At 37.6% G+C, this 25,951-nt stretch overlaps 1 protein-coding gene across 1 annotated transcript in view; it reads left to right on the forward strand.

Moving 5' to 3' along the window:
• Positions 1–25,951, forward strand: part of DCHS2 (dachsous cadherin-related 2) — a gene marked incomplete at both ends in the record, with an annotated part of 104,452 nt that overhangs the window by 72,117 nt on the left and 6,384 nt on the right. The window contains 11 exons of the mRNA XM_084203860.1: positions 1,361–1,518; positions 2,644–3,478; positions 4,431–4,670; positions 8,553–8,687; positions 8,928–9,137; positions 10,389–11,246; positions 15,945–16,052; positions 18,850–19,061; positions 20,543–20,694; positions 23,521–23,651; positions 25,119–25,405. Of these exons, the coding sequence (XP_084059986.1) occupies positions 1,361–1,518; positions 2,644–3,478; positions 4,431–4,670; positions 8,553–8,687; positions 8,928–9,137; positions 10,389–11,246; positions 15,945–16,052; positions 18,850–19,061; positions 20,543–20,694; positions 23,521–23,651; positions 25,119–25,405 (3,326 nt within the window). The remainder of the gene's footprint in view (positions 1–1,360; positions 1,519–2,643; positions 3,479–4,430; positions 4,671–8,552; positions 8,688–8,927; positions 9,138–10,388; positions 11,247–15,944; positions 16,053–18,849; positions 19,062–20,542; positions 20,695–23,520; positions 23,652–25,118; positions 25,406–25,951) is intronic.

A 25,951-nucleotide genomic window follows, 5' to 3' on the forward strand; every position in this document is an offset into this window, starting at 1 on the left:
TACAAAAGTGAACATCTATATGTGCAGTTAACTAATTTGAATGTGCAGATTTGGAGAACATAAACAACTTCATGCTCACTTAGGTGCCTATGGAAATATAGTTGTTTATGTGTGTTTTGTGTGCTACATCTGCACTGAATTTATTTTTACCACAGTTGCTTACTGTAATAGTGGCTGTTATGCTGCATGACTTTATTTAACCCGCTAGCGCACCTTATTAAAAATTCACATAACAGAAAGCTGTTTAGTAAAGCTGGATAGTATTCTAAGAGAGAAGTACTTATAACAATTGTGGTTTTCTCAGTTTCTGGTGATGTATACAGAGTAACAGATACTTTCCCATTTTACTAAAATTTGAAAGTAATTTGTATTCTATTTCTTAAACATGGGGGAGCTATGTGTCTGTCTCTTTATCCAGGAGAGGTTTAGATTGGATATTAGGAAAAATTTCTTTGCTTAATGGTTTGTCTAGCATTGGAACAGGCTGCCCAGGGAGGTGCTGGAGTAATCATCCCCAGGGGTATTTAAAATACATGTAGACATGATACTTAGGGACATGTATTTGGGAATTTGGCAGTTGGGTTAAAGGTTCCACTTGATGATCTTAAGGATCTTTTCTTCAACTTGAATGATTCTCTAATTCTAAGTCATGAAGAGCTATTTATTCATCTGTGGTAAAAATATTCTTTGCAACTCTCAAATAAATGATGTGGCTGCAGGTAATAACTTCAATTAAAAGCCACTTAATATTAGAGTGCCACCAGTCTTCGATGAAAAATATGAGCATCATTTCCAATATTCACATGTTGCTCTGCAACAGCTTGCTGTAAGATTGGAGCTACCCCCACCTGGCTGCTGGTACAGAGCACAGGGAGGGCAGGTGGCATGGCTGGAGTCACGGTGTGTCATAGGGGCCAACAGTGCTCTTTGCTGGCCCCGTAATCTGCGAGTCACAGGAGATACTCGACCCTTCATGCTGCTTTGGAGACTAAGACTTAATTCTTTCTCTGGCCCCGTCTGCCAAGATTAGAAATAGGAGGACCAGTCCTGGGCTATCTCTCACCCTCCTGAAGCACACACCATTGGTGTGAGTAAAGTTGGTACAAAACTGGGCTGTTGCTTTAGTACTCTATGGGGTTTCTCTCCATATTTTTCTAAATCCACACTAAGTGGTTTATAATAACTATGTACTTAATGAATGAAGAGGGGGTGACCCAAACAAGCCAGAGAGATCCAAATGAGTACAGCAGGTTCCTTTCCTCTGGGTCCTGCCCTTTTTCACTGTTCATTACATTGTTTAGTACTATGGAGGCAAGCTGTTACTGATTTGCAATAACACATATCCATTTTTACCCCACAGAAGAGGATATAGGATACTTCCAGATTGATGCTGTCAGTGGAGAGTTAAGAACAACCCGGCCTCTGTCACATGCTGAGCGATCTGACTACAAAATGATGGTGATAGCCAAGGACCAGGGGGTGCCTTCACTTCAAGGACGTGCTGCTGTTTACATCCAGGTACTTATTTATGTTTTACAGATAGAACTACTATGTTAAATTCTTAGTTTCTTTGAAGGATAAAGCCAACTTTGGAAGAAAGTTGGGAAATAAACTGAAAAAAGGAAGAAGTTCAAAATTGTAAGCAGCTTGTCTCATGGTAATTTTCCTTAGCTGCTTTTCTGTTGAGGGAGGAAATGAGCAGGTAGACTCATTTTGATTTGTTAAGAATGCACAACAGCATTCTTAACAAATCATATTGCAAATAGATGATGCTTGTGCATCATGTATTGCAAATAGATGATGCTTGTGCTTTAGGAGATCATTGGAAACACTGGGAAATAGGAGGAAAATAACCAGGTAAGCGGAGAGAAAAATATCAAGTGGGACTGAAAGTGGGGAAGAAAGTAGACTTTTTTGTTTTCTCCACTAAGTTGCTCTCTTTTCTAAATTCTGTCTCTATAACCTTGTATAAGGATATGTTATTTCTTTGTGCTGATTTATACAGGGCTGCTCTTCATGGGAGTGTCAAATGCAGCATGTGCTCATTCCATAGACAGCCACCTGCTGTTCATGGAGCCACGGTGGGGCTGCTTTGTCCAGGCCACCTGTGCACTCCTCTGTCAGAGGCTGAATGTCATTGAGGCTGCTATTTTCAAGTCACCCTAAAGATGGTTAATTTTGCATATCTTGTAGCTTCAGTCCAGGCAAGGCAAATGCTGTTCCTGCAGTTAGAGTTACAGGACTCCTCTCCCTGAGCAACAGGAGAAGCATTGGGTGATGGACTGACTGCAACCCCTGGAGGAGGAGGGGAGGGGTGAAGGTCTTTTTAAGCTCTTAATGTACTTATTTTAAGCTCTTATTGTGCTTCTCATTATCCTGCTCTGATTTTGTTTGCAATAAGTTCAGTTAATATCTCTATTTCTAGTCTGTTTTGGCCATGATGGTATTTGCTGAGTGATCTCTCCTGGTCCTTATCTTAGCTCATGGACTTTCATTATGTTTCCTGTCCCCTGTCCAGCAGCAGAGGGGAGTGAGAAAGCAGCTTTGCTGGTACCTGGCATCCAGCCAGGGCCAGCCCACTACACATTACAATATTCATAATAATAGTGGGAAAATATTGTAGTCTTTGTGTTTTGATTGCAGGTGATCCCACTTCCCAATGGGAGATCTGGCTTCTTTCAGAACTTCAAGCACTTTGTCATACCTGAAAATTTTAAGCCTGCACAAGTGTTGGATTCTCTGAAGGCATCGAGTAACCATCTAGCACTTAACAGGAAACTGCATTTCAGTATTGCTAAAGATGATAATGCTCATTTTGAAATAGACAGCTTGACAGGAGACCTTTATCTTTCCAAGGAGCTTGACTATGAAACAGATTCACACTTTCTTTTGCAAGTTATTATAAAGGATTATAATAACCCCCCACAAAATAGCACTGTCTTCCTAAGTATTGATGTAGAAGATAAGAATGATCATTCTCCACATTTTCAAGATGATTTTGTAGTGATTGGCATAGAAGAAAATGTACCCGTTGGCACTCTGGTTTACACATTCAATGCAAAGGATGGAGATGGCAGTTTTCTGAACAGCAAAATAGAGTATTCCTTAGAAATAAGTAACACAGGTGAAAATCCATTTCTTATTCACCCTTTGTATGGCACTTTGACCACAGCTTCTCCACTGGACAGGGAGGTTACTCGTTCTGTCATCTTGACGGTGTTTGCAGAAGACCAGGCGATAAATCTGACTGATCGTCGGCTGGATTCCCTGGCTGTCAAAATTGTTATTTTAGATATCAATGACAACAGTCCCAGTTTTATGTCTTCGCCTCTTTCCTATGTCATGGAGGATGTGGAGGTGGGCTTCCTTGTACACCACATACTTGCAAAGGATCCTGATGAGGGAAGAAATGGACAAATTACGTATCACATTCTTTCAGGCAATGAAAACAAAGCATTTGTACTGGATAAAATCACAGGTACCATGACTTCTCTTCTCTGGGGTTTCTTGTGTTGTGATTCTCACAGTAACATTTGGGAGTGCATACCATACAATAGTGAAATACCACGTTAGTGTGACACTCTGCCCAGATGACTTATTGTCCTCAGGAGTTACTGCCTTGGGCAGAACACCACACAGACAGGGCAGTGCAGAGCACAGTAGTTAAGCACTGTGAGTCTCAGCTCAAAAATTTTGGCATAACACTGTTACTGTGTTGTGTAGGTGTACTGAGGCTGTACTGTAGGTGTACTGTATCTTCCAATAGTGTATTGAGGAAGGTGGGAAGAAAATGCAGGCAGTGAAATACTTAATTCTAATTTTGGCATGATGCATACTAAAGCATGTGCACACATGTATGTTATGATATGTTGGTAGGAAAGGCAAAGTTGAGTTCAGGAAGTCTGCATTATGCTGTGGGTGGAATGTATTCAGTGGAGGCTCAAAGTGCTGATGAATTTCATTCTTCAGCTCTCTGAAATTCTCTGCTTTCTAACTATTGTACTAGGCTCTCACACATGCTAATATCACCTTAGTTGTTGTAATATTTTCTGGTTCTTATTCTGATTTTGAATCTATTAGGTGATGCAGCTGACACTGATTTGTGGAGCTCCTAACTGCATAACTTATGTGCAAAAGAAGACAAATATTTAAATTAAATATAGTTTAAAAGTTAAGCCCAAAGTTAAATAAAAAGCAATCTCTGAACTTCACTTGAGTTTTCCATGAATCCCAATTTCCCTGGATGCCAAGGGCAGTATTTCTGGGCCAATTAGCACTGTAGAGGGAATCAAAGGTAATGAATGATGGCAAAGTCCAGAGGCCTTTCAGCAGTGGCATGGTGATGTTACATTGAAGCTGTAAGTGCTGGAAAAACTGGGATCCTAACCTGGACCAGGGTACTTTTTAAAAACCTTTTTTCTTTAAACTAGGACTCTTAACTACAGCCCAGTTTCTAGACCGCGAGGTTCAGGAGCGCTACAGTTTGACAGTCATGGCTCTTGATGATGGCAGCCCAGCTCTCTCTGCCACACAAGTTCTAACCATCATTGTTCTTGATGTGAATGATGAGACCCCGGGATTCCTGAAGCAACTGTATGAGACTGCAGTTCATGAAAACCGAGATCCAGGGGAGTTTGTTGCAAGAGTGGAGGCTGTGGACCAAGATGCAGGTAATTTGTGTCCTTTTGCTTGTAATTTACTTGTGGACCATAGTAGACCAACCCAATCTTGGTGCCTTGTGTGTACAGCTGTTGTGCTTTTCCCAAGGTAATGTATGTCTTTTGAGTTTCCAAATATGAGTTTTGGTTCAGACTCTCAATCTTTAATTAGAGCTTGGAGCTATTCTGACTTAGACTTTGTGCTAGCTTCAGCTCTGATGGTTATATTAAATGCAAAATGTGTTCTTGTGGGACACGGCATATGGTAGGTTTCACATGAAGAAATCCAACGTTCTCTGGTTATAAATCAGTGAACAATATTCAACTTTAAGTTAATATCTGAAAATTTTGTCTCTCCCAATCAGATCACTTAGTCAAGAGTCCTGGTTTTGTAACAGAGCCGGCAAATGTGCGCTTATCTTTTCTGACCAGAGAGGGGCACTGTCATCCAAGATTTTCAAGCTGGTAGAGCTGCGAAGGAATAGTGGAAGCTGCTCCGGGTTTTAAAGAGTCCTTTACATGCTAAAGAGTGTTAATGCATTGCTTTTCAGAAATACACAGAATGGAGAAATAAGGTGTGGGGATGGTTCATCTCCTCAGAATCACATGTAAGGACTAAACCTGAGAGAGTCTGCTAAGCAACAAAGAATTCCCTCCAGTTCTTCAACTACCTGCTCTTTTGAACTGTCTAAAATGCATAGCATATGATGCTACAGTTAGTCCGTGTGCTGGAGCACTTATATAAGGTCTGTGTGATAAATAATAAAATCTGGAAAGAGAGTTAAATATTACAATACTGCCATCTTTGGCCCAAAGGTAGTTTCAGCTCTGTGAATGACTTCAAGTGGATTCATTTTCTGTACTCTCTTTAGAATTGTGTAAGACTGTGCTATCTTAAAAACAGATGATGGAACTTGTTAGCAAAATAATCTTATGTATTCAGTAAGATTTGTAATTTTAATGTAGAGCAGGTGTTGATTACAAAAGGCTAATGTGGGCTCAGTAGAGGTATTATATAGAAAAGACATTTCCCCACAGGTATGTAAAGAATTTAGAAATTAGGAATGTGTAGGTATCCCTGTCTGTTATGATCTCCATAACAGCTGAGCTGTACTGCAGTCTGCCTGTGTATCTCACTCTTCCAAATATTTTCTTTCTTTTGTGGATCACAAAAAAGGTGATACTTGAAGAAAGATTTGGAAGATAGAGACAACTGAGAATTTGCTTGAATTCTTCTCCCTCCTTTTCCATCCCTTATATTTTTTTCACATCTTGTGGGAAATACAGCAGAAAAGAACTTTCCAGAGCAGTTAGTGGGAGGGAGTCGGGGTGGCTTGGCAGGGTGGAGAGGAAGGGCATTCCAAGAGTACTGGGTGGCACAGTGTGTGCCTGCCTGTGCAGACACTTTGGGCTAGAGCACTGTTGTGGCTGATGGTTCCTTCCTGCTAGTTTTTTTTAAGTACATTTTCCAGTAACCACAGTCCTTCTGTTGGGTCTTTTTCTTACATTTGCATGATTTGGCCCCATGTCATGGGTGTGTCATACTATTGTTTCAAAGTAATATTGAAGTGATGTTCATAATGTAAGAAAATCTGATTTATATAGGAGTCATATAAATATAATGCTACTCACTTTTCCTATGTTTTTGGAGCACAGTTTTGGAATAAAATTACTCCTGTCATGGTGTCCTCTTTTTTGTTTTTCCATCTTTTTTTCTTAGCACACTCTTTGAATTGCAGTTCACATCCCATTAATATTTGCATAGTCTCAGTGGAGGACTTTCTCCCATCACAATTTTTTGTTCATTTTGCATGTTCCTTGTGTGACCACTGGGAGGAACCAGTCATTATCAACTTTTTGTTTTATTTTCCTTTCTTCTTCATTCTCTGTGACTGGAAAGGGGGTCTGTTTGGGGGAAAGTAAAACTTCTGACTTTGGCATGGTTTTCTTTCACGTGAATATCCCTGAAAACTTTTGTTCAGCTACCTTGCTCCTGCACATTATAACACCTGCACTTACTGCATCTCTGTGTGGCCTGACTTAGGGAACCTTTAGGGAGCCCTTCATGCCCACACCCCTACCCAGCTGACATCTGACAGCTCAACATCATCATATGCAAGTGTAAAAGACGTTAACATTGGAAAATATGCATGTTGGAAAAATACACATGGCAAAGCAAAGATACCAGCAGCATATTTAAGACAGGTCAGGGTTTTTTCTTGAAGTAGGTCTTTGCAGAAGATTAAACTAGCAAACCAAACTGGCATTTGGCAAGGTCTCCTTTTAAGCTGATGTGCACCTCTGTGGTTCAATAGTTTTATCTGGAGCCTTAGGAAAAAAATCTTAAAAGGTTAATAGGAACCATTGACTTTGAGTTATGAGACAGGGCTTACTGCCATCCATTAGACATTATTGTAAAGTCCTATGAAGATGAGACTTGAATCTGGATTTGGGGCAGGGGGGACATTTTTTATTTCAGTTTGCAATTTCAGCTCCTAAAGTGTGACCAGTGCAACTGAATAATTAACCAGCAGGTTGGATTGAGTGCAAATGTGCTAGCTGCTGTGCTGTGGTGTGTGCATGTGTAGAGTCAGCACACTCCTCTTCTAGGCAGGGTGTGCAGCTTCTTCCTAATGGTACTTTACACTCCTAGCAGTTGGATATGGGAAAGGAGTCAGTAAATGCTTGGTAAATAAATGTAATTAATATGTCACATATCTGTGTTCTTTAAGGGTTAAAAGTTTTAACTTCAGCATTGTGTGAAATAGTCAACTTGGATGGTACCCATGTTTTTTCAGCCCTGGTTGTGAATTGTGTCCATTGTGGAATCTGTTGGAGAAGGAACTGTATTGAAGCAGTTCAATTGTAGGAGGCAAGAAGCTAATACTATCAGACCTGCAGCTTTGTGTCTCTTTTTTTCTTCTGTAGCATATTGGTGGTAAAGGATAGATAAATGCAGGCAAAACTGTGAATAGCTTTTAAAATTTAGTTGAATGATATCTGTTATGGGCAGATCAGATAAATATAACCTGAGACTTTGAAGACATTCACCTTGACTGTCCTCACTGATGTGATTTTTCTTCCTTCTTCTGTAAAGGTGAAAGAATTTCTGTAAGTCATTTTTCCTCTTGCTGTGTATTGTATACATCCCTCCCTTGACTTATATTAGGTGTGAATGCATTCACAGTAGTAATTGTCTTAATCAAATTTCAGTAGCACTGTCAACCACTTAACAAAGCTATTTAAAGGCAAATGAAGTCAACTATGTTAAAAACTGTAGACTCTGTTTCTTCTCTCACATGTGTTTCTCCATCAAATCCAGTGCAGATTGTCTTGTGCTTGACTGCAGCAGATGAGAACAGGCAGGCAGTGTTTGCATATGACTAGAAGTGTCATGTAATTTTTCAGGCATACCAACTGTCCCTGCCCTACTCAAGGACTAATTCTCAGTGGGAAAAACACAGAATCGTTGACTGGAATGTAAGAAAATTATATATAAAAAAAAGGGCACAATAGTCAAATCCTTTAGGTAATAATATAGGTGTGATGGAGATGACATTATACTTCCTTGGGAGGATGTTTCAACTAGAAAAAATATGAAAGGAATTATCTTACAACCATAATAGGTAAGAATGTTGAATCTCATTTCCTGTCCAACTAAGGTGGGTAACTTTGAAAGAAAGGTTTCTAAAACCTTTAAAAGTTTTAGCCTATTTCCTGGGGAAAGATGGGAAGGCTAATATCCCTGCACTATATACAATTGGTAGGTCTGATCAGGAACTGTATGGAATTGTCATTCAGAAGAACCTGGAGGGGAAAGAAAGAGAAAAATAAGTAGACCTGAATGTGAGGAGAGTTGCTGTGTTTTACTAAGATTTCCATTCTGTTTTAAAGGGCTGAATTCCTTGCTTCAGTATGAAATCTTACCAGGAGCTGGTTATGAGAAATTCAAGATGAACTTGGACAGTGGAGAACTCATAACAGCTGCATCACTGGACAGGGAAACCCAGGAGGTTTTCAGTATTAAAGGTAGCAGTGTGAAGTATCTATGAATGCCTCTAGAGTGGGAAGTGAGAGTGTGTGAGGCGTTACTATCAGCATTACTTTTTTCATGCCTTCTGAATTAAATGCATGTGGTAAGATTTTCCAGTACAGAAGAGCATATGCTTTTTGCATTGCACAAATAATTCTCCTACTCTGATATTATTAAAGAACACCTATTGTTGCAACCACAAACAATGAAAATTGCTTTCTTTTTGTTGATCTTAGTTTTGGTTCGGGACAGTGGAACTCCGTCGCTGTCAAGCACAGCGACAGTAATCTGCACAGTGCTGGATGAAAATGATCACTCTCCCACATTTCTTCTTTCTCCCTCTGGGATCTTTATTCCAGAGAACCAACAGCTTTCTGTTGTTTACATTATCCGGGCTGTAGATATGGATGCTGGCAATAATGGAGCTCTAAGATACAAAATAACTGGTAAGTTATATTCCATCATTCTGTTAGTTTAAATCAGGGAAATATTTAAACAGCAGCATCCAAGTTTTAGGCTAGTCTTGACTTTACCAGGCCTCCTGAGCTCCCATCTTGTCCACATGCTTCTTTCATGTGGAAAAGAAAAGAGATCTTTCACGCTTTTGTCAGCACTAATAAGCACTTCCCAGGCATACTTTCATTCTGTGTTCTGGATTTGAAATAGTGCAGAACAGAGAAAAAAAAACAAAAAAACAAAAAAACCCAAATGCTGGAATGAGGCATTAATCATGAAGGTATAATTTTTGTCCTTTTCGTTATAGTTGTAGAATTCTGAATGTAAATATTCCCTTGAAAATATACCCAAGAATTAATTGAAATTTATTTATTTAATGCTATTTTTAAAATTTTATTTCATGAGAGCTTCTTTCACCCAGCAATTAGTAATGTCATACTTGGCTTTCATCTTGCCAAACTCTCCCTGTTTTCACTATGCCAATGTAAGCTCCACAGCTGTTCAAAACCTCCTGTAGTATCTTTGGACAAGTACAAGTTTGCTGTGCTTACTTTGGTTTGTAGCTCTCAGCAATAGCTCAAATGTAGGCAGAGAGCTACTGTGGTAAAAACCAACACATTTTTATTTGAAGAAACAGTTATGAATTCCTTTGTTTTCTTGGTTTTAATGTTGTGATCTCCATGACATTTAATTTAGTTACCTTTGGTCTTTCTGCATGTTGTATAGTATGTAAGCCATTCACTGTTACTGAAAATGCTGACTTTTCAGTTGACTGCTTCATATTTATTCCCTGTGCTCCTGAATCATGACCTTGCCCAACTCTTGAATTCCAAGAGATAGGTTTGTAGAAGAGAACTAGGAGAAAGCAATTACAATTGTCAGCAATGCTTTATAGATTTGTGGAATTTGTAACTAAGGTTGGGAAGAGGTCACTTCATGGAGCAGCATAGATGCATGAGCTTTTATAAGGTGGGCTGGTTTGGGAAAAATGATATGCATCTGGCCTAAAGGCCAGTCTGTAAATTGTTATGACATTCTGCATTTGCTATCATAGCCACTCACTGATTTAAATGAAATACAGGTTTTAATTTGTATGAGAAATAAAATATGTGAAAGGCACATGAGCACACCAGCTGTATGAGCATTGGACCTTGTTATTGCAATTAGGATAGAGCATTCACAAGGGGTTCTTTTTTAAAAGTAGTTTTTTGTGATCATTTAATTTTTTATTTGTTTGAAAGGTGGAAATGTTGGAGAATACTTCACACTAAATAACACGTCAGGCAAGCTGCTGGCCACTCGTAGCTTAGACAGAGAAGACGTCAGCAATTTCACTCTTGTAATTGAGTGCCATGACCTAGGCAGTCCCTCGAGAAGCTCCACTGCACAGCTCTATCTAACAGTCTTGGATGAAAATGACCACAGCCCGTTGTTTGTGAAGACCCAGTATCAAATCTCTGTAACAGAAGACCTGGAGGAAGGCTCAGCCATCCTGGACCTCTCTGCTTCTGATGAAGATGCTGGCCTGAATGGTGAAGTTATGTACTCCCTTATTGATGGCACCTATGGAGCGTTTGCCATCAATAGTGTCACAGGATCCATCTTTACTACAAAGGCACTGGACAGGGAGACCAAGTCCCAGTACACTTTTAGGGCTGTGGCAAGTGACTGTAGCACCCATTTTCCAAGGAGCACCACTGTCAGTGTTGTGGTGCATGTTAATGATGTCAATGACAATGATCCTGTTTTTTTGCAGAATCCTATCAGGGTCTTTGTGCCTGCTGAAACTGCTGTGAATGAGACAGTAGCCACTGTGAGAGCAGAGGATGTGGATCTGGGATTAAATGGAGCTGTTGTTTTTAATTTGATGATGGCAGAAACCGTATTTCAGGTCGATGTGAAGACAGGCGACATCATTCTTCGGGAGCCGTTGGCTTCCAAGGACTTCAGTACCCAGCTGCTAGTGACAGCTTCAGATCAAGGCATCACACCTCGAACAGCCACAGCTGTGATCATTATCTTTACAGAAGAGCAGGAAGAGGTGATCTCATTCAGCCACAGCCTGTATGAAGCAAGTGTGCCTGAGAACAGTGCAGCAGGTGGGCATGAAATCCCTCTTCTTGTAGTCACCAATCTCCCCTCCTTTTGGAACGGAAATTGTAGTGAATAGTATAAGCAAACCTTTTTTTTTATGTGCAGCAGCAGGGAAAAGTTAATTTGGATGTAGCCAAAACCTGTTTGCCCCTTTCAAATGCACCGGCATGAAAATAGATGCAATGGAGGAGGCATTGTCTAATCATCAGTGGGTTCATGCATTTAGCAAAATTACTTTAATGATGGGTGCACAGCATTTACTTGTTGTTTCACTGGGCAGTGCACACAAGCTCAGATGAGTGTTGGGAACCAGTTGCAACCTGGCATTTCTTGTTTTCACAAAACCCTTCACAAACTGTAGTAGCTTTCATAAATACCTTGCTGAAGTTTTAGGCTTTGCAGAAGAAGGAGAAAGGGGAGTAGGATGGGGTAGAGAAGGCCGGAGGCCATTGGTACATGGTCACTTGGACATGCTTCTGCAGTGTCTCTCTAGGTAGAGACTGCACTATGGAATGCCACCTATAGACCAACCAGCTTCTGTCACAAGGGGCTTACAGATTTATTTGGATTTGTTCTGGATATTGATGAGAATTACTGCTCTACTTTTTATAATTCAAAGAACATTGGTAGGTGTCCCTCCAGCCAATTAGATGAGGCATCTTCTCCTGCATCAGGGATTGGTTCTGTCCTGATGAAGGGCAGAAATTAATGGCTTTCACATATTTCTGTCCAAAAATCTCACTATTTTTTTTGGCAGACGTATTTAAAGATCCGACATGCACTGTATTCTCAATTAAAACAGCTCATAAGGTTCACCTTGAACAAGTAATTTCTCTTTTATAATGCAAACTTCCCTCAGTAAAACAAAGGCTGTATTCCCTTATATCCTAAGAGTTTTGTGAGACTAGTGGGTTCCTAGATCTTGAGTAACAGCCTGTATATTGGATTATGAATCAGTAAATAAGAAATGTGTTAGTAATTTTGGAAAACCAATCAATATTCCTGGATGATTGCAAACAGAAGAGAGACTGAAGGGTGAAGATGGCTGTTGCAGTAATTACTGCTGTGGTTATTCAGCCATTCCTTCCTCTGTGCTTGTTTTGGACTACAAGCCAAATTTTTGAATTTAACAAAAGAAAATAAAGATCAGAGCTTTATGGCAATAGATAAACTGCTCTGATCCTAGATTTTTTAAAGTGTAGATGTGTTCCTGGGTCAGGCTAAAAAGCCAGCCTGAAATTACAGAAATGCCCCGAGGAACTGTGGTATCAGAATGCCATTGTGTACTCCCATTCAATCTATAGAAATATAATTAAGATTCAATTTAAGTTGTTTTGATTAAAGGAAATTTAGCAAAGCTTCAGGGTAAACAGGCGGGTTTGATCACAAAATGTTAGTTTGTGTTTAATAATACTTCTATTTGCTAAGAAGATCAAATTCTTCTAAGAATATAAGAGATTTTACCAAATACTAGTACTGTTTGTCTCTGTTTATACTATTTTCCTTTTTTCATAAGCATAAATAAATATCAAATATTTTACATTTCAGTGGGAAAGAAAAGCATGGTTGTAATTAAAACTCTCATAGAAGTTAGCTTATAGGATAGATGTGATCCTGGGACCCCTACAAATGTGAATGGTACCAGTGTATTCAGTCCAGGGAAGATTGACATTACATACTGATTATTTGTAGAACTGGTATTAATAAATGTGGCTTTTCTTCATAATTTTATTTCTGCCTTAACTGATGGAGAGGAAAAACACTACGTTTATTTTAAAAAGAATAAAAAATATGAATAATATAAACAACAAAAAACCAAAGCCAAGGGTCCTTAGTTTTAATTTAGTCTAAACCAATCAAATGGGCAAGTGCCTCAGGAACTGGTCCTCGTGGTCACATTTTCTTTAAGTGTTTAACCTCCAAGTTTAATGACCTTTAGAAAACCCCACTTTTCTATTTTTTTTTTGTTTAATATTGAATATTTAATGACTTTAAATATTATAAACTGTTCTACAGCAGGCACTTAGAAGCTAATTAATAAATAATCAAGTGACTGTGCTCTTCAGAGAGTAAAAAACCTCTATTATTTACCCAACTTTTAATTGAATGGTTGTTTGCATAACACTTGGAGACAGATTCACCAGTAAAACGTCTCGACTCCTCTATTTTCTTTTTCTGTTAGATATCAAATATATATCTCCTCATTCTTTAAGTCAAAGAATCACAGAATGGGTGAGGCTGGGTTAGGGTTAGGGACCAAAGGGGTCATCTGGTGCCACATCCCTGCTCAAGCAGGGTCATCACAGAGCACACGGCACAGAATTGTGTCCAGACGGTTCTTGAATCATTATCTCCATGCTCAGCTTTTCATTTCATGGCAATTAAGAGGTCTGAAGAAATAATGGCAAGGATGAACAGAGGTTAGATGGCAGAGGACAGTGAAAAGAGACTACTATAATGAGGACTGAAGAAAGAAGAAAATGCTACAGTGACACAGCAGCTCTGTGTTGTGCTGGTGTTAGGACATACATTAAAAGCCCCACATATATAAAACATATATGCCCTAAAAAAGAATTCAGCAAGTGTTTTGGAGCTGATTTGGCCAGGTAGGCAAATGCTGTTCACTCTGCTGTGTTTTGGTTTTGTGTCTGCAGGCATAATGGTGGGATCTAGGCTGTATAAAACAGTTTGAGATAATTCCATATGCAGTCAGACTATATGTGATTAAACTGAAAAAAACCCTGGATTTACATATTTTACATCACTTTTCATGTCTTTCAGTATTTTTTACTAATTCAGACATCAATTGCCTAGCATTTCAAGCTGATCTGACTTTGAACCTGATCTCCCTGCTGCCTTGCTCTATCTTTAGGGCTGAATGTGTTTTGCAGGGAGAAAGCTCCCTTTCCCTGATTTTTCTCTGTTAAGGCTACATGGTGTGACCTCTGCTTGAGGCAATGTCTGAATTGCATGTGTTTGGAATGGCGAGTTCCAGCAGATGGACATTTTCTATTACTCTTTATCTGTATGGGGCCTGTTTATGTCACAGCTGACCTCAGACTTTGGTCATATTTTTTTGACAATGAACTGTAAAAATTCACAGTTTGGAGGAATTGTTTTCTGTGAAGGGTATCAGAACAAGAGATTGGTACTCTGCTAAAAAGAAGTTGTAAACAATTCTATCTGCATGAAAAATGTGGAGCTTAAAGATTAGGATATGAGAACTCAGAAGAAGAGTTTATTAACATAGCCTCTGAAAAACAAGGATTCAAGTAGAAATGCTGCTGCTTCCTTTATTTCTGGTAGTATTTCTTCTTAAACACACAAGCAAACAAAAAGATCCGGAGAGTGTTAAAAGATAAAGAGGGATATTCTTCAGACCTTGGGGTTTTTTATCTCTAACTCTGCTCTGAGGATGGTGTGAATGATTGTCCTTGCAGCTTTCTGCAGTAAACCAAAGTTGCTTGGCAATGAAAATTCAACCTACAGCCCCTCATTTTAGTTCCTAAAAAAACTCTAGGTCAGCATTCATATATCTCTCTTTATATATTGAACAGATAGATGTTGATTCCAGAGCTTTTCTAGTAAATATCTTACAAGTATATTGACACGTACAGAAAATGATATGTCAAAATTGGCATACTTTTTCTTTTGGCCGATAGATTTTGAGAGCAAATAGTAAACCCTTAATAGAAAAATTCTGGTTTCTAAAACATAATATGTAACTGCTGAAATAAAAAAGGTATTGGATTGTTGTAATAGCAATGTTTCCTCTCATTTTTTTATACTAAAGTCTTCTCCTGTGGCATTCAGGACACGGACTATGACCTTTGTGATATAATAAAATAAATAGTTGCCTCTAATGCTGTTTGAAAGACTCAGGCTGCCTCTTTCCACCACAGCTGCAAGGAAAAATTACAATTTAATTAAATAATTAAAAACATTAAAATCAATGGCCATATATGCTAGACAAGTTTGTACGTCACTTGAAAAGAATAATTATTTGGAGATTGTGATAATGCCTTTTGAACTTACTATATTTTTGTTAAATGTGATGGTTCTGAGCAGGATAATTTATTGAGTTCCACATTTTCCCTTTTATTTCATTTCAAATAGGATTTGTATTTCACGTCTCCTGCATTCTATACTAAATTATTGGTCTTTTCATGGAATTGGATTCTATGTGAATTGACACATAGCTATGCAGATAGTTTCATCTTTTCTTTCTCTTTGTTGAAAGGTGAATAATTAAAATTCTGAAGGATATTTAATTTAAGGTACTGTTCAAAAACCCAAATTGAATCCTGATAAATGGAGGAAAAAAAAAACCTCTTTCTGGCCACTTGTGGGTGACATGATGCACCAAAAACCAAAAAAAAATTAGATATGACTTCAGATAAGAGAGAAGTCAAATGATTCCTGTGAGTTTGCCATTAGGAAAAGTTAAATCTCATAATTTTATTTAGGCAGGCAAAGATGTTATCAGATGTGTAATTTACCGAGGAAGGAGGGATAGACAGGGCTTTGTCTATAAATTTGTAATATAGGAAAAATAATGGAGAATTATTCTTATTGTGTACTAAACTAATGAATGAGCACCTAACCCAGTATGTAGTTGTGTATCTGCTATTTATATCAATACTGTAAAATTAGAACAAAACCTTCTAGGTTAACATGATGAAAATGTCCTATTGCTTCCATAGGTACATCCCTTCTAACAGTAGAAGCCTATGAACACAAATTTACAGGAGAAGACATAAAATATAGCATCTTCAGTGACCAGGAAATATTCTCCATACACCCTGTTACAGGTACATTTTATAGTTTTTTTCAAGTGTCTGTGTGTATTTTGGAGCATTAGCAAGTTCCTACCACAAGAACAAGGGCTAGATATCTTAAGAGTACTCCCCAGTAATGATTCTGTTTCAATGAGCGGGTCATTAATAAATCCTGGCACTGTCGTAAACCTGAGGTTAAAAAAAATTAAGTGCCAGTATAGCTGTTTAAAACACTCAGTTCTGATTTACTATTGATCACCAGGTGCTGGGAGTTGATAAACTACTGCTTTGTGACTCAGGCTGATTCCAACTTGTTTCTCATCATGCGGTTTCCCAAAAACTCAATAAACAAAATCCTTCTTAACACTTCTCAAGTAGAAGCATTAGACGCTTGTTGATTTTAATGCTCTTTGTTTCAGGCAAACATCAACACATTTTAAAGTCAAGTCTGTTGGGTTTTTTTTGTGATTGTACTTGTGTTCTGCAGCAGTTCTGCTTTCACCTGCTCTTCTGTCAGGAATTCCAGGTGCAGAAGGGTGAGGTGTTCCCCATGTACATTTACATTCTCCTCTCTAAGGCTTCTAAGAGAGCCCAGCTACTCTGGTTACCTCTCAGCTCCTAAACATCTGCAATACATTTGCCTTCTGAATAGCTGCAGTCTCTCTTTTTGGGATGGCATATAGACAGTGTAAGCAGTTTTCCTCAGAAACAGTGTAAATATTTGTACCCTTAATAAATAGCTTTATCCCTGAGTTTCTGAAGACTTTAACCTCTGATTATCATGATGTCTCCAGGCAACAAATGGCATACCACTAGAATAATTTTTTTAGATGAGGGGTGCTTGAAGTGCATACTTTTGATTTTCAAGTCCTTCCTATTTCACTGAAATAAAACTAGAGAGATTTGCCTTAAAGAACATCTTAGACCCAGACAGGTTTTTACTGAAGAAGTGAATCTTCTCCAATATCACCTAAAAAAAAGAAAATTCAAATGGTATTTTCTTTTTTTTTATCAAGCTGGGCTGAAAAATGGTTATGTGATGCTTTGAAGGGTCTCATAAGCACTCTCTTCACAAACAGGAGTGGAATTTCTATAGCAGTAAATGTCACAAGCCTTCTTTTGAGACATTTGATCCATTGTGGTTTCTTCTGTTTCCTTTCCTCTGAAGCCTCTCTTGTGTTTCTTAGAAAAAAATTAATTGAAGTTCAACCTTTAAGGACTTTTGAAGAGCAGTGCTTACATTAGCATAATTTTGACACCAGTAATTCTCTACCCTTGCTTCTACAGCAGAAGTATTTTCAGCCCTACCAAAATTTTGCCGTCTGTAATTCATGTTCTGAACAGCCAAAGCTCTGCTCTACTTGCCTTTCCTAGCTTAACCTAATGTTAATTAACCACACTTTGGAGAAGATTCTATACCATTTTCAAATTTTTTATTATGCTGTAGAATTGTAGAAAGAGTTGGAGGTGACTCAAAGACATGAACTAGTCTGTCCCTCCGATGCAGGAGGGGAATCAATTATGCCAAAATATGACAGAAATTTGTACTGTCCTTAAAAACCATCAGGGACAGTGATTCTGCAAACCCTCTCAAAAGTCTACGAAAGTCTTGGCAATTTGAAAATTTTTATTCACATTTATCTGAATGTTTGCTGAAATGTTTTAAACTTATGACTTCTTAATCTAGTAAGAGTAGACATAAGACAAAGGGAACCCCTCTGTTATTTGCATATTTGAAGATTGTTATCCTGTTTTTTCTTCAAGTGCACTTCTGAAGAATGAGCAACTCTGGTTCTATCATGTGTTCCTCCTAGGCGGTGTACCTCAGACTTGATTATTTGTGGCAGTCTTCACTTGATCCTTTCAGTTTGATCTCTGTCATCTGGAAATGTATTTCTTCTGCCACTGTCTGTTGTCTTTTCTCTGTAAACAGAATGTGATATTTTAAAGTGTTGTGCTGAAAATGCCTTTGAAATACTTATGTTCAAGATGCAGGTTCATAAACAATACTTAATGTTTGCTTATCCTAGAAAATAAAAAATAGAAAGCACTACTTTGGGGAGCCACAGTTGATACATTCTTATGATAGCCCAAGTTTGGGATAACAAGATTCATGACATTATTACTGAAAAGCCCATGCAAAACTGAATTTGAATTATAATGAAAATTAATATACAAATCAAGTATGTTTTATGCTTAGATGTAATGGAGAACTATGAGTATGTTTCTGGAATATTGAAACAATGTCTATGGATTTCCAAGGACATTTCATGTTTAATGTGGAGGTGGCCAGTTGTGCTGGTCATCTCAATAAGTTTCATTCTTTATTTATTTTTGACGGAGTGACAGCTCAGGGGAAGGGGGCTTGCTGCATCATAAGGAGTGAGTGTTTTGCCTGTGTGTCAGTCAGATACAGAAATTGCTACAGCTGCTGCCTGATGTGGATTTTGGTGGAGGGGAAGATGTAGCCACTGTCAGATGAAGGACAAAAGTCTCTTCTGACATGGCTGTCTCACTGACGTGTGCTGAGGAAGAAACATTATGCAGACACTGTGTCTCTATTCCTCTGCTAGTAAATTGGCTTCGTTTTTGGAAATTGCCAGTGTAGTGGTGGTTGGTGAAAACTCAGCTATCCAAGATTTATTCAGTAGCTAGCATGTTGGGTGATGGTAGGTAGAAAAAGGGCACAATGGCAAGCTTGCTGGAATTCTGTCATGTGTTCAATGGAGGTGACCATATATGTTTGGAATTTCATAACTGCATTTGTACATGTTTTTTCCTGAATGAATATGTCACATCTTGAAATTTTTATTTTTTTTTAATAAACCAGGTACAATCACAGTAAAAGAGCCAAAGTACCTTGATTATGAAGATAAGTGTAAAATACATCTTACAGTTGTGGCTGAAAACAGCTTCACTTCAGTGTTCTGTGGAGTGACAGTTTTGATTCAAGATGTGAATGACAATACACCTAAATTTGAGCAAAGCTATTACAAAGCATCAATATGGGAAGGCCAGAGTCCTAAAACAGACATCATACAGGTAAGTGAAAATATATCTTCCCAAACACAGTGCTGAAGTTCAAAAGAGGTTTGGCCGATCTGTTAATCACTACAATCCTGTTAGCACTGTGCTGCACAATTCTGTCTTAAAAACTGGGAGTAGGGCTCTTGGTGTTGCTACTAGTCTGCTTGGATATCTAAAATATTACATGATTCTTTCTTCTAGACCATATTTCAGATCAGATAATTCATTCCGGTCTGTTGAGCTGAAAGAGAATTCTCTATCTTCTGGGCAACTGTGCACCTGGAATTTAAATTCTCTTTTTAGAAAAATTCTGTTTCTGTCTTTAAGCAATTGAAAAATACCATTCAAATCTGTGGTTCTGGTTACAATATAAGCTGGGTCTTGTATTAATGCCTCTACTGAAAGGACTGTAGCAATAAAAAGAATACTTTCTACTCATCAGACTAGTAGAGTCAAACCCAAGTGTTCAATTTAAAATCTGATGCCTAAAGAGCAGCTTGTCTTAATTTAAATGTGCAAACACTTCTTCCTCTGAATGGATCCATTCTCCCAAAATGTTTCCAGCTGGCTGTGTTAGAGCAAAAGAAGACATCAGTTGGACTAGAAGAACACATAATTTCCTCAGTTCATGTTCTTGCATTGCAAGTCAGGTCACAGTGAGGGTCATGTTAGGTACTAAAGATATTCCCTCTCTAGAGAATAAATAAATGAAAAGCTAAAAATGCCTCCAGGGCAAAGTGATTAGAAACTGATGGACATTCTATTTAGAGAAACACATGTCCAGGAATGGAGAAAAATCAAAAGGCAGTCAAGCCAGATGTGTAATCAAAATTTTATGACAGAATACATTCTATTATGTTTTCTTTATTCAATCTGACTGGTTGCCTCTGCTATGTTTTGGATCCCAGATTCATTATAATGCTTGTTCAGCAACAAAAAAATACAAAGATGACTCTTCAAAGAGTAAGAGGACTCTGAGTAACCTGTTCACTGCTGCTGAATGTTCCTTATGCTGTTGGCAAATCTTTACAGATTGCCTCTGCCCTTTTTACATTTTTGGTTGGTATTTTTAAAAGGTAATTAATGAACTATTCCAGGAAATCTCTGAAAACATAGTAGTTTAATTATTTTATCCTTTGTCTATTTGTATAGCAGCAATACTTTAAAGGTCAGTCTTTTACCACTGAGAAAGTGCATTTTTATGTGCTCAATAGGGAGAGCTTTCTAACAGCAACCTAATAGTCAAATGATTGCATTCAGCCCTAATGCTTTATGTAGCTGAATTTCAAATTACTCATTCATGTGCAGCCCATTGCAGTTCACAAGAAGATTTTGTGACCTTACACAACACTCAAGCTTGGGACAAAGATGATTTATTTAAATACGTGCAGTTGAAAGGAAAGTAATCAGAAATATCTGACTGTAGTATAAGGGTTTTCCCTTCTGAAATCATGTTCTACTGTTTTTAATTAAGCCTCAGGTTTGCTCACAAACAGGTATTTGCAACTGACCTTGACAGTGGGCTGAATGGAGAAACTGAATACTCAATTGTATCTGGTAATGAAAATGCAACGTTTCTAATTGATTCAGCACGAGGAATTCTAGCAACTAATACAGGCCTAGATTATGAAAGCGCTTCATCTTACAGGTTTGTATTTAAGGTTCTCATAAAAATGTATTCTTTTTGTCTAGTCTAACTTGAGAATATTAATGTTACATATTTTATAGTTTCCTGTTGATATCTATTACCCACAGCAGAACCTGGGTGCAAGCCAGACAGCACTGAGAACAGCTCTAATGCTGCCCATTTGTACTATAGATTCTTGTGTAGTTACCAAATTTAGAGAAAGAAATATAGTCTAGTTTAATCAATGACAACACTTATTGATATAAATGTGATTATTCACTATAAGAACAATGACTGTTCCTGGATTTTAGTTTATTAATAACTGTCCAGACATTCCCTCTCTGGAAATGTACTTTATAAAGATACAGTGTAAACACTCAAATCAAATCCTAGAAACAGGGATATATTCTCATTTTTATTTGGTAGATAGTTCAAAGTTTCTACTCAAAAATGTGATAAAGACTTTTTTAAAACTGTTTCTATCTATAACCTGTCTTGCACTAAGTAATAATTTTCTCCAGTTTTTCTTAAACTCTGAATAAATATGGCCAAGTAGACATGACAATTTTTTCTTTATGGGTCATGCCATAGTTGGAATTAGAAAGCAAATAAATAATGCCTTGAAGAGAAAATATGACTATGAAGATTCATTAACAGACCCATTTTAAGTATTGCAGTCTCCACAAAAAGTAGTATTTCTCTGTGTGTGTCAGTAGAAATTACTTTTTTTTCCATCTGGTTGTGGTATCAGTTAAAATATTTGCACATTTTCCTGTCCTGTGGGACCTCAAAGTTTTAAACATCCAATAAGAATTCTTATGAATGAGAATAACTTGTGGAAAGAATATAGATAGAGTATGTGGGGGTTTTTTTAATATCAGGCTGATTTGATAATAATGTCCCCAGAATACTTTGTTTTAACTTAATACACAGGACACTTCATTTGGAGGGTTTTATTCAGTTTTTCGCTGAATCAAAAACATCAATTCTGATTTTCAAAAACTTAAATAATGCACTTTATTTGTAACTAGTACTTTAAAAGATCACCTGGAATAAGTCTTTCAAATGATGTTTACTGTTGGTGAAATGTTGAACATGGGAGCATAATAATTCTCATATCTCACTTTAAATGGGAGCCCAATTTATTTCTGTATCTATGTTAAAATTCTAGACTTTCAGTTTGACAGTTTGTTCAGGGAATCTGTGGCTTCATATTCCTTCTCTCTAAAACAAGTTATTAATCTGGACATTGTTAGGTGAAAAGTGAATAGCAAAAGAAGCTTTCAAAACTATTTCCTGTTTGATGTCAAAACGTTACTGCTGTTTTTTTCCAATTTGCAAGGAGTTGTTTATATATCTGAATTGAACATTTTCATCCCCAGAAATTCTAAGTCCCTTACAACAGGGTTTATAATGAAAGTGTTGACAGAACCTTAATTTTAATGCCTTGGCTAAAATGTTTTTATGAGAGGCTTTTTTTCCTGAAACCTTAGAAAGTGATTATTTTTAGTAAAATATTTCCATATGCATACCTTGCCAATATTCATTCTAGAAAAAATACACTTTCTATATGGAATTATGCATGGTGACTGATTGAATACTAGCTGCAATTTAAGTTATCTTCTGTTGGATCAGAAACCACAAGGATACCCAGAGTAGAGTTGGTGTGGTCGAGGAATGGAAATGCTGTAAGCCACAGCTTGAGTTACAGCCTTGGTATTCCATATTGTCAAGTGAACATTTAGGAAGTAAAATATCTATTTGACACTTTTTAACTGTTACTTAGAAGAAAGATGGAGAAACAAAGTGTTTAGGAGATCTTCGGGGAGGCAAAAAAAATGCAGTACAACAGGAAAACAGTCGTTAGTACATAAAACATTTAATTGTGAGATGCTCAGCTTTAGCCTGTATATCCTTTAGCCTAGCTTGTTGTTGGTGGTTTTTGGTTTTTTTTTTAATAAGATCACCTGTTGAGATAGATTTAATTCTGAATTAGTTAATTACTTTCTGGAATCTTCCCCTCTGGGAAGTGGTAAGGTCTTCCAAATAATCTCAGTTACATTTGCTTTTTATTGTTCAGAAGCTGCTTCCCACAAAGAGTAAACTTTTAATTCATGTTTATCATGTTGCTGCTCACCATTTTCTTTGCTACATTGTTTGTGGAAAGGTTGTTTACAGAATTTACAACCCATCTTTATGCAGATGTGAAATGGAAGTTTGAAGTCAAAACTCTTCTAATCTGACAGCAAGATTCTGACCCCACTAAAATCAGTGGGAGCTCTGCCATTGTCAAATGGTGCACATATTCAGGGTTTTCACTTTATCACTTGCCTTTATAATGTAATAGAAGGGCTGCTCTGTGTCTGCAGGCATTCTGGCTGAATACTATTGTGGAATGTTTTTGTATTTTCCAATTTCCACATCCCTTTTGTCCCTTTATAAACAATGAAGAGAGTCCAGTTCCTGCAAATGATAATTTAGTACTAAGTTTTTAATTCCTGCTCTGAATTACCAATGGGAGAACTGTGTCTTATTTGAAAGAGTTGTTTAACCACTTACACTTGGTATGAAACTGGATTAAATGAGTGCAGATGAACACTTCCCTTTCTTTGTATGATTTTACCATTCTTTTGCCATGTAGAATCTCCTGGACATTTTTCCTGCAAAACCAAAAAGTAAAACTGTGCGCAGTCAACCGTACAGAAAGAAAGATGGAATTTAAGAGTTGCAATGAGGAACAGAAATGGCTATTCTTTTTGGGTTTAAAACTTCCCCTGCTTATAATAGTGGTGCATAATTTAGTGATTTCTGATCAAAAGTGATGATTACTGCTTCCTTTAATTGTAGGTTGGTTGTACAAGCTGCTGATAAAGGAAACCCCAGACTCTCTGCTACAACTATTGTGAGGATACAAGTGTTAGATGTTAATGACAACGCTCCAGTTGTCCAACCACTAGGTGAAGTGGAGGTCCCAGAAAGTAAGTGTGAAAGTACAGCTAAGTTTCTTTCCTAATTCCTAAGGCTAGGAATTCTCAGATAATGATTTAGCGCTTTTGGTGATTTGTGTAACCAAACAACTGTAGTAAAATTATAATGGATAGTATTAAAGCTGAAATATCAAATTTTGATCTGCTTTTATTCTCAGAGTCATTATTTTTAATCTTTATACATTATGAATAGTTTGGAATAAAACCACAGGCTATTTAGGAGCAGGAAAAAATCTGCAGAAATACAACTTTAATCTGTTCATTTCCAGTATTGTACTCTTCCTATGTCTTTGATTTCTGCTCTTCCCTAATAAAAATGTTTGGTGTTAAAACCAGCATTGCTAGAAATGAGACATTATGAACTTCATTGTGATGAAAGAAATACTTCCTATAAATTTGAATGAAATGTTACTCAAAGTCTATAGCTAAGTCCAGTTGATGGTCATTTAGGGAAGGATTCAGGATCTCCTGAGTTCTCAACCCACCATGCATCTTGTGTCTTGTGTGACATTAGCTCAACATCTGCACAGCTTGAGTCCTGGGCCTGTAATTTTCAAATACAGGCATCTTATATGTGAATGCATTAAGATACACAGCAGAAAAGTTATAAACTCCAGTACTCCTGTTAACAAAAGATCTCAAGTTTGTCTTTTGTGATATATTTTATTCTTTCCTAAGTTTACCTGCCACTGGTAATGACAAGTACAGAATTCATAGATGCACAGCAGCTGTAAACTACAGGTTACTTAATTAATATTTTGTATTCCATTTAAGAATTTGCTTTAGGACATGGCACAGTATTTTTGAGGCTTCATGCCCAAAGCATGCGCATGAGAAATGGTTTCGCTTCTGTTAGTTCCAGGCTTTGTGAAATGATCACTAATAGGTTCAGTTTGCAATCTCTGGTACGGTCAAATTGTCCCATGACAAAAGCTGTCTGTGTCCTGTTTCTCAATCTTGTAGGATTATACCTTGATCTCTTCATATTTTTGTGCTATGTAGGTCTGTCTGAAGGCCTTGCTTCTCTCTAGTGGCCTTCTCATTTGGAAAAGCTCCAGAATTGCATTTGCTGGTTCTACACAGATCAGGGTCTCGAATGCCTCAGTTAAATATTCTTGTGGCATTGTTCAGAAAATACATGTCATATAAATGTTTGTGGAAAACCATCTAAGTTCCTGCTGCTGGTGAAGAAACTGTTATGACTGCACTGGATCTGAGAAAGTCTAAAGAAAACCCAGATTAAGATTGGGATACAGCACATACCTTTGAAGAAATACACTACTGTTTCTATAGCTTTTCTGGATATTGTGATTATTGTAAAATGCAAAATTTAAATACATCAAAAGCTATACACAAAGATTAAACATATCCAAGATCTAATATTACAAAATAGGAAAATCCTCAGAAATTGTAACATTATCTTTTAACTCTGACTTATTCTCAAAATTATTGTTTCAGATGCTCTGCCTGGTTTTATAGTGACTCAAGTGACAGCAAGTGATGCAGACTCCAGGCCAGCACTTCAGTTTGGTTTTATTTATGATAATAGTCCTGAAATGAAATTTGCCATCGATCAACACACTGGTGTCATCATAGTGGTGGAACCATTAGATTTTGAAGAAATTACTGTGTACACGCTGCATATCATAGTTTCAGATTCTGTGCATCAAACAGAAGCAGAACTCACCATCCTTGTTTTGGACATCAATGATAACCCTCCAGTGTTTACTCAAGATTTTTATCAGGTGGGAGCATGGGAAATGAACAATCAGCATATGGTATCTTTCCATGTATGATGATAAATAGTAGGTGTGTTTGTTCATATTTGTCTTTGAATGCATGTGAGCACTGAGAAGAAAGGTCTCTGCAAATTATTACTGAGCAGAAACAGAGCAGAGCTCTTCTAGGGACCTCCAGCCTATTCCTAAGAATTCTGCTAAAAGGACTGAGGAAACTGCTCAGTTTAAATGTTTCTGGTTTCTGTCTTCAGAAGGCAATTGGTGTGAATGCTAGCTCATAAACCATGCATTCATCACTAGGAGTTAAGAAGGCAATTGGTGTGAATGCTAGCTCATAAACCATGCGTTCATCACTAGGAGTTACTGGATACAATCCAGTCCAGTGTGGGGAGAAGGGTCCCGTGTTCAGAACTTCTTTCTTCTGAGAGAGTGCTAGACAAGTTGGTACCTTTATACTGGCCCAGTTACTATGGTATAAATTTCTTTGTTTTCAGTTACATAGCTCCACAGAGGTGTAGCAATTGCCCTTGTGGTAGATGATGCACATAAAAT

Source organism: Fringilla coelebs (genome assembly GCF_963513975.1).
Source record: "Fringilla coelebs genome assembly, chromosome: 4".
NCBI classification, from domain to species: Eukaryota; Metazoa; Chordata; class Aves; order Passeriformes; family Fringillidae; genus Fringilla; species Fringilla coelebs.